A 15,577-nucleotide genomic window follows, 5' to 3' on the forward strand; every position below is an offset into this window, starting at 1 on the left:
CCATACTTGTACTTCTACTCTAGCAAAGTTACTCCTAGTTTATTTTTTTATATTCCATGGATATAAACTATCCGTCAAATAACTAAAAAAAAAATGGTAGCAACTACCCTTAACAAATAGTAGCTTATAAACTGTCAGATGGGGGTAAAGGAATCAGAAATAAGTACATTTCTGATCTGGTCCCTTAATTTCATACCAAAAAAATATATATATATATATATATATATAGACATACATACCATACCGTACATATCTTCCTTCTCCTCACCTCACCTCCCCTCCACTCCTACTCATGCTAAGGGGGAGGGGGGGTTCTACTTGTTTTTGTACTCAAGCTGTTGTACTCATACTACAAGTCTGTCTGGTTCAATACATTCTTGCTCACCTCCCCACTCCTACTCATGCTAAGGGGGAGGGGGGGGGAGAGGGGATTCTACTTGTTATAGTACTCAAGCTGTTTTACTCATATTACAAGTCTGTCTGATTCAATACATTCTTTCTCACCTGCCACTCTGGGCTTTCTGCTTGGCTGCCTTTTGGTTCTTGAACGAGCTGCCTTCGTTTTCTTCCGTTTCTTTGGTGATTTTCTCCTTTCCGGGTAAAAGATGCATCAGTCTCCCCTACAGTGGAAGAGAAAAACATTTTTTTGCTTTTCTTGTTTCTATCTGCAATTTTGTTGTTGGTATTAATTCAGTCTTGCTGCAGGGGGTTTGGTAGATACTGCAGATTTTTCTCCTTGACATGGTGCCTAACCTATTAACATAAATTAGCTCATCTCGTAGACTGTTAAGCACTTGTCAAAATATTTCATCCATCATAGGAGGTTAAAACAAAATCCAAAGGAAAAAACTGCCATAATAGCTCACCATAAAGTCCTTCCCATCGAGTTCTGTGTAAGCCTTTACAGCATGTTCTGGCATCATGAAAGTGACAAAAGCAAAACCTTTGGATTTTTTGGTAAATTTGTCGATCGGTAAATTCACCTCTGTCAGTGGACCTGCAGGGGTAAAAAAACAAAACAAAAGTCATTTGAGAAGGTTGTTTCAAAGATTTCAGAATCATAAAGAAGAAAACAAGTGCAAAGATGAGAAACAGTTACTAAATGAAAGAGAATCTTGGATGTTCATTGATAACATAAACCATAATTTTTATTTGAGCTAAAGTTTAGAATAAATCATATTAACCTTGACTCTACTCCATGTTTATGGAAGTAATTTATTATCCAACCCATACTAAACATGGCTGCACAACGGATCGTTCAAAGCAATCAAAGGTACCGTACCAAAAGCAAGGCATTGCTTTTATTAATTATTAATATATTTTTCGATGCAATTGATAATTTAACAGCATATATGTTATCTTCTGTAATCTGACAAGATTGACATGCCTAAACCTGAAATCAAAAATAGGGTGTACAGCGTGGGACTCGCTGTCAGATCCAAGAAGAGGAGGGTGGGGGGGAGGGGGGCAGTTCAAGGGGGAGAGGATATACCCATCATTTCTACCATGACTTGCATTCATTGAGAGTACAACAGACGAATCTACATTAAGTCTTATTATTTTACTTTCCCTCGAGGTGTATCAGTTTTTCTTGCACCTTCTTAACAAGTTTCATCAGCAGACTGCATCACTGGCTAAATGCAAGTATTCACATACATTTTTTTGGACATGCCCAAATCTGCTTTGGGTCACATTATCTTCTTGAGATGGAGATACAGAAATCTCTTAATCAATGCTTTCCCTTCCTACTTAACATTTACTCTGCCATATTTCATCTTGCTTCATTCCATCCATCCATCCCTCCCCTTCCCCCCCCCCCCCATCCTCTCATCCTAACCCTAACCCTATTTCAAACTTACCATAAGTACTGAACAACTGTTCCAAGTCTGTTTCCTTGCACACATAGGCCAGATTGCGAACAAATAGTCGACCAGTCTAAAGGTAAACAAAACAATCATATCACTTTAGCCAAAATTGTTGCTACGAAGCAAATACAGTTTCTGGTACTGAATAGCAAGATGCAATGCAAAAATGAGCAAAGTGCTACTGTATATAAATGCAAAAATATATTACATTTGTTTTGTACACAGAAACTGCAGTGTTTTATAAGAGCCTTCATAACTGCCGACTCAAAATTTGAACACTAAATCCTTCCTTGGGCTACCTGAGGTATCTGCTGGGGGAAGGGGTGGGGAGGTGGGGGGAAGGGCTGACACATCTGTATCAAACCTATATAGCTCAAGCAGTAGTGTGCTTAAGATTATTATGAAGGGCGACAGTCTTATCCGACAAACTGGGTATTGCTCAATATATGTGTTTCCCAACCTGATTCAAGATTAAGACACACCCTCAAGGTTTTTTCTTTTTTACTGAAAAAATGCAACTTTTAGGCTATCAAACGATCTCTATTCAGTTATGACAAATGCATTACACAGACACATTGGCTACAATGCTACATCAGTATTTACTTGCACGAAGGCTCAAAGGAACACTACTTTACAATTGCACTATTATGCAACAAATTGTCTTTGTTAGACTGAAATGAAATATTGATATGAAAGCTAATAATGTTTATTCAACAAGCTACATTATTGTGAGATTACAGCATAGATAGATAGTATTCAATACAGAATGATACCTTGACATTAAGTCTAGAGAGACCTCTACCCATGCCTTGATGGCATGTAGAGTGAACACAGTTTTGTTTTTGCATCATATTACATCATATCCTACATAGTGTGACATGGCTTTAAAGGATAATAAATTTGCAGGACACAATATTCTCTGTATTAGATTTAACGGTGACTAACGTTCTCACCAACAAGGAACAACCAAAATGCTTGTAAAACCACACAGACTTCTTAGGCAGAATGACGGGTGGCCGACATTGTGGTTAATATCACATGGCTTGGAGGGAGACGCGAGAGCAATACAAAATGCAGCTCTGAAAGCTAAATCACTAAATCACAGTGATTAATTAATTAACTTAAAAGCAACTTACTTCAGCTACTAGCTCATCATTGTTCAGTAAGCCCTCTGCCTAAGACAAAAAGAAAAGGGAGACCAAAAAAGAGAGTAATTAACAGGAAATGGACAGGAAATTGAACTGATAGAGCAAAGACATGAAGTGAAGATTTCTGTAAACTTTAAACGTCTGTCTATTTCCAGTACATATGAGCATGCAGCTTGATTAATTTTTTCTTAGAAAAAAAAAACACGAAACCCAAAACATTTGTCTTTGCCATTTTTGTCTTGCAAACTCACTGCTGGATGAGTAAAACTGTAGAAATGAATGTTGATGTAGCAGGCTATGGAAGATGTGGGTCATTGTGGTAACGAACAAACAAGAGAGACGTACAGGGGGAACGTGATAGAGTCACCATCACCTAATAATGGTTTTCAACCGCACCCCCTCCTCCACCAAAGAAGCATGTGTGAATCAATATGGTGTGAGACTGTGTCGGAAAAGGAGGAACCATTTCCCCCTCCTTCTTCTTCAAGTGCATGTGGGAAAGTACCAAATGTAATGCAAGGGCATGCGAGGGGATTCAAGGGGAAGCAGAAATCATCTCCATCGCCTATCACTCTCCCCTCCGCTGCAAAAGAGAGAAAACAAGGTAAAAGTTGTACAAGAAGTAGGGGTTAACCACCATTTATTTTTCCTCTCTGTTGCTCCAACAAGTGAAATGTTAGAGAGTACTGCAAGGGTGTTGAGAAGGAAAGAGGAATCCAACTCCATCACCTCTTGGTCTCCACCTCCCCCTTTCAAAGTGTCAGTGAGTCAATAAAGCAAGAGTTTTTCAAGGAGAGGGGTTGGGACATACTAAAAATCACTCCCCCTCCCCCACCTCACCAATGTTTCTTCTGCTTTGTCACAATTTTTAATGCTTTCAAACATTAAATCTTAGCCTAGGTTGTTTATCCTATCAGTATCTTGCTTACCTGTCCTTTCTCTGCTAAATTGTCTGCTTGATTACTCTTTTCAGAAGTACTACTGGCTTCCTTTCTTGGTTGACTCGGAACGTCGCGGATGACTTGTAGATATCTCTTTCCTGGAGAAAGATAACAGAACACAATTCCTCAGAGGTGACATCTTCAGGGAAGGAGAGAGTCTGAAACTCCCGACACTTCAGCAATACAAGTTGAATGGAATGGTGACCATAAAAAAAGTTATGAGATGCCTTCAGCCATGTAGGCAGCAACATGTCTAATGAAATATTACTCTGGCTTCATTGACTCCCTAGAACATCTTGGCAATAGCCAGCCTTCTCTCTTTGACGAGGTTTCCAAAGAGAATCGCAAGACAGGGTTGACCTTTGACCTGATTTTGAGTGCACCCCCCCCCATCCCATCTGACAGAACAGAAGTATCTGACAAATTGTCCATTACATGAGAGAGGTTAAGTTGACCCTCTGCTACAGCACAGCTGTGACAAATGGAATAACAGAAATGAAAGAACCGAAAAAAAAAAGTTACAAAGGACCAAATCCTAAGTTTAATCTTTGCCTTGTTGAAAAAACAACTTTCCTCACTAAGGAACTTCCAAAAAATAAGTTCATGTTTAAATTGACATAAAATAAATATTCAGATAACAATATTACCCATATACTGTTTGTGCTTTGTCAGGGCTTGACTGACATCTTCCTCTGAGAAGAATTCCGCGTAGAGTTTGCCTTTCCTGCGGCCATTAGTATTCAAGATGCTACGAATGATTTTCATCTTCAGAGGGGCGAAGAAGGTGACGATGTCTTCCTGAGGGAGCAAACAGCAGAGGAAACAGAGTGGAACGTGAGAGTAACAGCAGGAGAAAAAAGTGAAAGAATGACCAATAAAAGGTGAGAAAGAATAAAAAAAAAGAGACTTTCAGAGGCTCACAAATTGGGACAAAACTCATTCAAAAATCTTGGCATTGTACCCAAGTAGATCCATTTACTGTTGAATCGACGCTGGAAGACAAGAAAGCACATTGTAGCAACTGGTTTGATTTAGAATGGATTTAATAATAAATAATATTTATTTATTTTTAATTTTATTTATTTAAATCTCCCGATTAAATGAAAGAATTACATTCTGATGAAACACTACTCAGGATGTAATGTAAGATGTTGATGCAAGGAAGTATCACCTAAAGGCATCCGTAGACGTTCTCCTTGATGGGCAGAGAATAAACAACTGCCCATAGTAACAGTCCAGTGACCTCTGACCTGGGTGTACACTGTACTTGTTTTCTTGATGCATGGTGCATCACATAGTCACAAAAGACACCATTGTATCAAATTTAACTAAGACTTGTTTGGGGAGGAGAGGTTGGGAAGAACAAGGGAGAGAGCTGTTTTGATAACTGGAGAGGAAGGTCGATGGTAGCTAGTGCTAGAGAGATGGAGTAATTGTCTTATTTGTTCGAATTTTCCTTCTGTATTTCGTTAAGTCAGAAGAAGAGATGGTTAACGGCATTGAAGACTCGCCCCAAACCGTGTGCCGCCGTCTGAAAAAAAGTTAACTTTCCGTTGCTTGCAAGTGAAGTTTCTTCTTGTCGCTACAAAATGCAGACAGTAATGAAACGTGATACCTTGTTATCTTTTATCTAGACCTGAGATGTCCATCTCTGCTATGTACACTGTGTTGTGATTTTGACCGTAGCTGTATATATCTATTGTACACTGGTGTCTAGTTACCGACGGTAGCAAGCTGTGTGTGTATTTCTGGGATCGATGGTGATGTCTAACACTTCTGTTACACCTCATTCGAAACTGGGTCAGATTACCAGCATCAGACGTTTCTTTGTGCGCGAGTCTTCACTCCCTTTAATAAACTATAGAGATGTAGAATTACTCTAAATCTGATGTCTCTCAATTTGTTTTGCGGAGAAAGGTGGGTCTTCAAGCACCATGTTCCAGAAGGGAACATTGTGACAGTTGAAATAAACATGAAAGCAACAGGTGGTGGTTTCAGACTTCATTTCCTTTGTTCACACAAATTTTTTAACAATTCCTCCATTCTGGGAAACTCATCACATATTTTGTAAGATATATTTCTGAATACTATACAATATAATAATATTGGCTGAAACATAACTACTGATTAGGAATAATCAGTTTATCTACTGCCTACCTCCGTAAAGTTCTTTGGCATACCGGTGACTCTGACAGTGTGTTCTCCTTTCTGGTATTTTTCTGAAGTTTTCACTTCTCTTAGAAGACTTTCCTAAATATGTTAAAGTAGTATATATATATATATATATATATATATATAAATATATCATATAGATGATCATACAATAAATGTGGGTAAGTGGTGGTGGGATAAAAGATTAACACATAAAGAACGTGAATGCTTATTACTTAACTACAATTTGAAACAGAGGTACCTAGTTATTAATTTAATCTAAGAACATAATCAATAATCAATCTACCCTTTTTCCCCCCATAAATCTTATCCATTTTACTTTTTTGATATTAAAATCACATTTCTAATATGAAACACTTGTGCATAGTAAACTCACACTATCACATGTAAGAATTCACAAGGGTTGTAAAAATATTGAATATAGTAGCAAATATTTTATTGAAACCGCAACAACTTATGATGTTTTGGGGAAAAATACAACAACAATCATTTGAAAATGGAGTTACTTTGGAGTTGCACCATGTAACAAAACAGTTAAAGATACTGTATATTCTCAAATGTTCAATTGCTTCATTTTTGCTTTTATACTCACAGAGGCGAGAGGAACTTCTTTCGTCTCACCATCCTCATCATCGGAGGAGGGTAACATTGGATCATTCTCTTCTTTGACTGGCTCTTTCTTTGTAATCATCTTTGACCTCAGGTACTATGAAATAAACAGAAAGACAGAATGGCCATGAGGAAATATACAGGAAATAGCCATTAAATCCATGGTGGGTATGGGCACCGGGGGGAGTCTTGAAAACTGTTATTAACATTAATATCCACTCAAACTAAATGTATGACAGTCTTTGAAATTTAGGCGATTGACCGGCTAAATGAAGATGTCAGTAGATTTCGCGGTTTTCCAGTGGAAAAAAAGAAAACACAGGAATTTGTACGTTTTTGCCAGTAGACATTGCCAATATATTCACACATGATTAGTAGGAAGACAGTAAAAAGAAAATTAAAAAAAAAAATTGTATGGGTTTGGTACCTAATATAAGCCCTGAATCACTGCTTATCATCAGCATATATTATTAGGCTGCTCCCATAATCCTATAGAGTAAACTGAAGTGTGCATTAGCTTGTAACTCAGGAAAATGCAATTTTGATTTTAGCTGGTATAATTTTACACACTTGCATTTTTTACTAGCAAGTGGCTAACTTTGAAAAATTCTATGGCCTAAAAATGAGAAAGAACATAGACAAGTTATTAAACAATTTCAGAATGCAGTGAAAAAGCAGTTCGTTATCAGCAGGTAACTCTATAGATTTACAACACTTTTCGATGTACCTAGGGGTAACCTACAGTACATTGACTACAAAAAGTCATTTACTGAAAATTGTTTTTTGATTGAATGATGTAACTATAGTAACTGGCTAAATTATGAGACTGAGCAACCCTTGATAACTTTCATATGTATATATGTGGAAGAGTGTACTGGTAACTTGAATGCAACATGAATGGAATTGCTGGAGAGAAGTGGACTATTTGTAAGATTCTGAAGGATTGGAATCCCAATAGCTTCGGGTAGAGGGGTACAGTTAGTGATTCTTGGCCTGGGGGATTGATGGAAGGAATAGTACGGTAGGCTAGTATAGCCTGGACATTACACAGACAGTCAATTCAATGTATTAAAAAAGATGAAAAAAGTGCAAGTTGATTTATTCTCTCTCTAATTCTCTCAAATTAATGTTGGAATCATGATGTAAAGAAAACTTAGAAAGTTCAGATAATTTGAAACTATATTTTCTGGCATTAAAATAAAAATAAATAAATCTCTAAACTCCTTTTCATCTGACTATCAATCCAGGTCTTCCAGGCATGCACGATGAACGAAGAACTAGCCTTCAGACTGGGCAGAGAGGGATGTTAGTTACTAACTAGTGATTGGTCAAGCCAAATACACCTCCAAAAAATATTAGTACTATTTATTAGCAGCTTGCTACAAAGACCCAATAACAAGTGCATCCATTTCCACACAAGTGCCAAACAAGCAATGGCCCTAAAATCTCACTTTTCTAGAAGAATTAAATGTAAGTGAAGCTTTATAAAAAAAACTTTCTCGTTATATTTGAGCATAAAAGCATCTTCCAGAGTAACTGCTAGAGACTTAAAGGAGCTTACAGCATTAATTAAATATAGTTCATAATATCATATGACATATGGTAGCTTAAGTTACATGATAAACGAAGAAAGAAAACGAATAAAGAGAAAAGCAGAAGGTATCTCACCTCCATGTCTGAAACAGGAGTTGACTCTTCTATTCCTTCATCTTCTTTTTCCATCTCCTCATCTTGGCTTTTATTTTTCTTCTTTTTCTTTTTCTTCTTCTTCTTCTTAGACTTGTCAGTATCCTCCTCTTTTTCATCTTTTAACAAATAAATAAAATATAAAAAAAACAAGTTAGTCTTACAACAGTTTTAAACCATAAAAAAAGGCTTCTCCTGATTTCTGAGTCGGTTCAATGCCTAGACAATACTGTAGTTAACTGTCCCCATAAAGTTTAAACTTAAATTATCATATCTAAATATTAAATTATAATATCGTGGAGTGTTAGCTCAGTGGTTAACGCCGGTGCCTTCCAATCATAAGGTCCCTGGTTCGAGTCACTCCAAGATTAATGTATGTCGTCCAGTTACAGAGTTTTTGACAATTGACAATTCATAATCATGGACGTTAAATATGAATGTAAGAGACTGACTTCGGTCAGCTTGCGGCTTTGATAAGCCAATGAGGCTTCTTTGCAAGTTCCTGCTTGCAGGAGGATCTAAAAAATACATACAAATACATCTGAAATCTTTGCAGCACCAACAACGTACATACTGTTATCACCTAACTAACGGTGATTTCCAAAATAAAAACAGCTATTTCTTACTGTGATTGTTGTAAGGAACATGATTAAGAATACATCGAGGCTTTCAGAGAATTTATATTACAAGTTTTGATCCTACTTTACCTATCACCACATTTTCTCTCATACTACTTCTGTATTCTGTCCAGCCTCGCTTAACGGCAGGATAATTTAGTGAATGACTATTAATTTCTGAATAATTTGGACCACTCGATAAACATTTCTTAGTGGAATACCAAAATGATTTGCGAGTCGCTTTGTTTCCACAGCATCGTTAGCATCATTTATATGTACATATCTCTGGCACTTTTAAAACATCACAATTTGTGTGTAGCATAAATACTTAAAGTGCATCTTGTGTTTTTAACTCAAATTCAAAAACATAGAATGCAAAATATGTGCTCCAGCCTTGTTTAAATGTAACTTCCAGCTATCTGCTCTGTTCCATTTCACAAAACATGAAATCTATGTGTGATTTTGCGTGAAGTAAACTTTCCAATTCACTTTAACTGACCTGGGGAATTCACTTAAACTGACCTGGGGAATTCACTTTAACTGACCTGGGGAATTCCCTTTAACTGACCTGGGGAATTCCCTTAACTGACCTGGGGAATTCACTTTAACTGACCTGGGGAATTCACTTTAACTGACCTGGGGAGTTAACTTCCATAGGTTCTGCAGTCTCACCATCGTCGTCGACGTTGCTCTCCGCTTGTCTCAGGTTCTGTCCGACCACCGCATCGTTGGCCCACGTTTTCTTCTGATCCCCGATCTTATGGACCTCTAAAAACTCTTGGAATTCAGGATCATCCTGGAGCTAAACATTAAAATAAACATCAACATCAGAGGCCAATAAAATAAAATTGTGACTAAAAAATAAATGCATGAATATTTGATAACTGATCAGTTAAAATTATTTTGAAAAGAGTAACATTTTTTATGGTTATGAACACAAACTAACTGATCCCTGACTAAACAAACTTTTTCTTTTTTTCTATTTAGAAGGGCATAATCACACAGTCACGACAATGAACCTCTTTTGCCAAATTTTTGGCCCATATGCTGAGATCGAGGGGATGATTTTTTTTTACCATAACAACTGTGTCCTGTTTTTACAAACACTACGGTGAGTTCAAACATTAATCCGAGGGATGGGCGGGTGGATGAAATAGGCCTGCAGTGTAGCCTAAAGTTCTGTACACAGTGAACAACATACAGCCTGGTACAGCCATGGATTAAACCAAACAGCAGAAACGAATGAATCTAGGGTAGTTACAAATGTGTCCTTCGGACAGCTCGTTCTGTTCGACAGACATTACCTAATGGTGCTAGGCAAAGTGACTGCATTTAATATGAACCCCAACATGTGGCGGTAGCATACAACCTAACTCTGCCTGCACCTACATCATCCGTGATCAGCGTAATGCTTTGATTGGTTTTCTTCATAGAACACCAGTGTTTTGTTTGAATTATAAAATACCTGCATCTGCCTGCACATGTATGGAAGTAATGCTTTGATCGGATCATTTTCATGGAACACCAGTGTTTTGTTTGAGTTTTGGGTTTGAATTTTTGTCTAAGGGGCAAGCATATTAGCCTAATGTGCAGTGGTGAACGGTAACATACCTGCATCTGCCTGCACATGCATGCAAGTAATACTCGATCGTTTTCATGGAACACCAGTGTTATGTTTGAATTGTAAAATACCTATGCTGCCTGCACATGCACCCGAGTAATGCTTAGATGGGATCTTTTTCATGGAACACCAGTGTTTTATTTGAGTTTTGAGTTTGAAATGTTTATTAAATATGTACCCCAGCATATTAGTCTAATGTGCAGTTGTGATCGGTATAAACATACCTACATCTGCCTGCACATGCATGCGACTAATACTTTGATGGGATCGTTTTCATGGAACACCCGTGTTTTGTTTGGACTTTTCATTCTCTCAATCTCTGCTAATTGGCCGAGATTTTGGCCCCCCAAAAAAGAGTACATTGTCATGACTGTGTGATTATTTACTATGCAATAGTTCCAAAATAGTTCAAAGATAGTTGGCTTCCTTTCAAATTTAGAACTACTAGTCTTTAAAAAATTATTCAGTACAGAAATGGATGCTATCCCTGCATTAAATCATGGATACCGTATATATAGCTGGTTGTTTTACGATACATCAAAACCAAGAAGATGCAGACTATATTTGGTATGAACGAACATGCTGTAAATAATTGCATCTCTATTTAGTTTCATTTTCGGTTCCACCTGGGATCCAATTTATCTGACTTACCTCTCCGAGATCAAGCCCAGTCTGTTGCTTCGCATCTTTCTCTGGTTTCTGATGGCAAAAGAAAAGATTTAAATTTTTATCAAGTTTAACAAATATTGCAGATCGAGTCTTTACATAGAAACAGACCATCTGATAAACATTGAAATACACAGATTGGATGTCAGTCAACACCATTTATTATCATTCGACAGGAACGAGCCTGAGATGTTGACGTAACAAGACCTCCAGTTGCTGGGCTTAAAATGATTCATGAAAAAAGATACGGAACGGACCTGCGGTTATCATACAAAGTGTTTCGGTAAGATTTGATATTGTTCTAAACTACTCCCTGCTCGAAGACCCAAAGGAAGTCTTGGAAAGAAAAAACTACAGGAGGATACATCCCAACCTAGCCTAAGCTCCAGCCTAACTCCATCAAGACACGACGACACCGATTCAGAGGGGCACACCCTATCTAGAGCCTGTGTAACTGTTAGCATTGATCGTTAATGTAGATGACTTTAATAAGGCTATATTAGATCTCAGAAAATGCCATGTTAAAGAGACAGTGCAGTTCATTTGAAGAAAGAGTAGTGCATGTAGAGGAAGACAAAATCACTCATGCCACCCTGTTGAACAAGCAGGAACATTTCTCAAGAAGAAACAACATTAGAATAATCGGTGTACAACCAACCCGGAAAGAACATTGTCTTGATGTTATCAATAATTTGACCAACTACGTAGTACTCTCCTACAAGAAATAACATCCTTGCGAGAAGGCTTCAACAAAGTTTAGACCTCAGAGAGGAAAATGCCGCATTAGAGACACAATGCAGCTCGCTTGAAAAAGAGTAACACACCTAGAAGAAACCCAAACCACCCATGCCACCCTGTTAAACAAGCAGGAACGTTTCTCTAGCAGGAACAACATCAGAATCGTTGGCCTTAAAAACATCACCTAAAGAAGACTGCATTAATATAGCTACCAAGGTTTTCGAGGAAGTAGGAGTCAAGTCTTGCAAGATCGAGCGTGCACACCAAGACAGTAAAGCTATACCAGGGAAGGACAGACATCTTCTTGTTAAAATATCTTTTCACCAGGACAAAATCGCCATTCTGAGATCTACTAAGCAGGCTCTGGCTAATCGTAACTATTACATCATAGACGATCTTACTCAAGCTGACCTGCGAGAAAAGCGGAAATGGGGGCCAAAAGTGCAAGGCCTTTATCGCAATGGAGTGAAACTCAGGTTTTCTGGAGGCCTCTGGAGAGGAAGCGTTGGAAAACCATACCAATTTGAATGATGTCTTTCCTGACGGCCACCGAATTTGCTGCACTATTTCTCCTACAATATGGCTCCAATCTGTTCTAAAAGTTTTTTCTTTAAAAGAAGCCATAAACGGGACATGATGCTTCTCTTCTGACTGTTCTTATGGATTTTCTTTGTGTTTTAATGTGTTTGAGTATTTGTGGAACTTACTGTATATCCATCTCAACTTTGTTTTTCGTCGTAAGTACAATTGGATGCCGAGAATGATTTTCATTTATCATTGCCATAGCTGATATTAAGATTTGCTCCTGTAATGTCAGGGGCTTAAGGCAAATTAATCAACGTAGACCACAACTTGCATATTTTCATCGCCATCTCTTTAATATAATTCTTGTCCAGGAAACGCACAGTACCCGAGGTGGGGTGCTTCTGGACTAATGAGTGGGGCGATGAAATTAGTTTTTTCTCGCAGTACTGCTCTATGTAAAGGCGTTGTTATTCTTTTTAAATCCAATCTTTCTATTGACATTAATTGTTAACATGCATACTGACCAGCATGGTAGTTGTATTGTTGTTGACTTTAGCTAGAATCATCTGCTCTTTACCATTCTCTGTACCTATGGCACTAACCAAGCTACTTTCTACAATGATGTTTCTCATCACTTAAATTCTTTCAATACTAATACCATCATTGGGGTGGGGATTTCAGCTTTGTATTTAATTTAGCGATTGATAAACTCGGTGGTGACCTTAGAACAAACTTTAAAGCCTGTGATGCATGCCTAGCTACTGTATCATGGATATTCACAATCTTGTCAATGTCTGGAGAGAGAGAAACCTCTCTTAAAAGACTTCAGCTGGCATTCTAACATTGCCGATATTCATTGCAGATTTGAGTTATTTTTCTTCCCTCTCATAATTTTGTTTTTAATGCTGTAGATATTGAATTCCAGCCTCCTCTTCAATGTGACCACTCTGTGGTGGTTTTGTCGATTGGCAATCATGATGATAAGAGAGGTCTGTGGTATTGGAAGTTTAACAACTCTCTTTTAGCTGATTCCGCCTACAACGACTTAATCCAAAATCTTGTTACTCCTGTCACTGACAATACTCGTTCTTTAGACCCTTTCGCAAGAAATCTCAAATAATTCATTCACTCTTAAACTATTTAATTTACCAGACAAAAAAGCTAAAAACACCTGTTAGAGCGAAAATGAAATTTTACGTAGTATTTCCAATCTTGAAAGAGAGTTGTATGAAAATAATTCCGATGTCTTTCGTCAAAGTTTAGACAATGCCTGTAATCATTTAAAAGGTGTATACCATCACAAGTTTTGTGGCATTATTGTTCGGTCAAGAGCTTGTTTGGTTGAGGCTGGTGAAAAGAGCACTTAATATTTTCTGAATTTAGAAAGGCGTAACAAGGCAAACAACAGCATTTTTAGTTTAAATGTGAATGGGGTCAGTTCACCACTAACAGTAAAGATATTCTTTGTGAAATATACAGTATCTATTTTATAGTACTTTATACTCTCATTCACCATGTTATCTTTTGTATTTTATTTGAGAGATTTGCCTGACTTTCACTCTGAGAAATCGGACCCCAGTTCTTGCGACGGGCCTTTAGAGCCTTATGCTCAATGTCCAACAGTAAATCTACCGGTATTGATGGTTTCTCTACTGAGTTTTATAGACACTTTTGGTCTCTTCTTGGTCAGCTTGCTGTTGATTCCTTAAAGTTTGGTTTTGATCGTCATTCATTATCCTGTGAGCAAAGTAGAGGGGTTATATCTCAATCTGTAAACTGGGTAAGGACCCCTTAGTTTATAGCTGACTATACACCAATTAGTCTCCTTAACAATGACTACAAAATAGCAGCAAAAGTATTGGCTAACAGGTTGAAATGAGTTGTCGACAATACTGTTGGGGATAATCAAACTGGTTTTATCAAAAACAAGTTTATTGGGGAAAATATTCCTTTTGTGCTGGACTTGATTGATCACACTACCACAAACAACATTCCAGGTCTTCTGTTCTTTATTGATTTTGAAAAAAAAACTTTGATTGTATTTGATTGGGATTTTACTGACCACACTCTTATTTATTTTAACTTTTGGAACAGTTTTCAACAGTGGGTTGAAACACTTAACACTAGTAGTTCTTCTTGTGTTCTCAAAAATGGACATTCCACAGGTTTCTTCCCAATTTAGAGAGGAGTAAGTCAAGGTTGTCCCCTTAGCCCTTACCTCTCATTCTCTGTGCAGATATCTTAGCCAGAAAAATCATTGGTGACAACAACATCAAGGGGATAAACATATTGTCATGAAATTAAAGTACTGCAGAATGCCGACCACACTACTTTCTTCTTGGCCGGTACCCACAACAGTGCTGTAAAGATGCTGAATATTTTAGAGAATTTTCGAATAGCATCTGGTCTTAAAATAAATTTCAAGAAATCCCAGTTTTTTCCTCCGGGTCCTTTTATTTGAAAGAATCCAGCTTATTTCAGTGAATCCAAATCTATTGATTAGCAACGGTCCTATCACCTATCTCGGTATCAACTTCACTCACAATTGTGATGATCTCTTTCCCTTAAATTATGAGCAGAAATTATTCAGGCTGAAGCTCCAGCTTAGATTTTGGAATGGGCGTGATCTCACACCTATTTGTAGAAACACAATTGTGAAGTCTTTTGAAATCAGCCAACTCGTTTTCCTTTTCCAAGTTCTGCCATGCCCTCCAAAAGATTTTATGAATAAGATCCAAGTAGCCTACTATTTTGGATTTTATTTGGAACCAGAATCCTCAAAAAATTAGGACAGTTACTATGTATAAACCAATTGAAAAGGGGTGTTAAACATAATACATGTTCACAGCTTTGTTGATGCTCTTAAAACCTCTTGGTTCAAGTGTTATTGTAATAATGCCAACACAGGTTATTGGAAGCTCTTTTTTCATTCCTCTCTGTCGCTGATCTGTAAATAGTTGCTTTTTAATTGTAATTTTCATGACAAGGT

The 15,577-nt window shown here is 37.5% G+C and overlaps 1 protein-coding gene across 4 annotated transcripts in view; it reads right to left on the reverse strand.

The window, feature by feature from the left end:
• The window catches only part of LOC139980863 (probable RNA-binding protein 19), a 92,394-nt gene that overhangs the window by 71,318 nt on the left and 5,499 nt on the right, over positions 1-15,577 (reverse strand). For all 4 annotated transcript variants that reach the window (XM_071992851.1, XM_071992854.1, XM_071992853.1 and 1 more), the window contains exons 4-14: positions 11,311-11,358; positions 9,675-9,840; positions 8,404-8,540; positions 6,719-6,832; positions 6,112-6,204; positions 4,602-4,752; positions 3,943-4,052; positions 3,002-3,040; positions 1,860-1,935; positions 867-997; positions 505-620 (exon numbers count right to left, since the gene is read on the reverse strand). In XM_071992851.1, the coding sequence (XP_071848952.1) occupies positions 505-620; positions 867-997; positions 1,860-1,935; positions 3,002-3,040; positions 3,943-4,052; positions 4,602-4,752; positions 6,112-6,204; positions 6,719-6,832; positions 8,404-8,540; positions 9,675-9,840; positions 11,311-11,358 (1,181 nt within the window). The remainder of the gene's footprint in view (positions 1-504; positions 621-866; positions 998-1,859; positions 1,936-3,001; positions 3,041-3,942; positions 4,053-4,601; positions 4,753-6,111; positions 6,205-6,718; positions 6,833-8,403; positions 8,541-9,674; positions 9,841-11,310; positions 11,359-15,577) is intronic.

Source organism: Apostichopus japonicus, chromosome 15, assembly GCF_037975245.1.
Source record: "Apostichopus japonicus isolate 1M-3 chromosome 15, ASM3797524v1, whole genome shotgun sequence".
NCBI classification, from domain to species: domain Eukaryota; kingdom Metazoa; phylum Echinodermata; class Holothuroidea; order Aspidochirotida; family Stichopodidae; genus Apostichopus; species Apostichopus japonicus.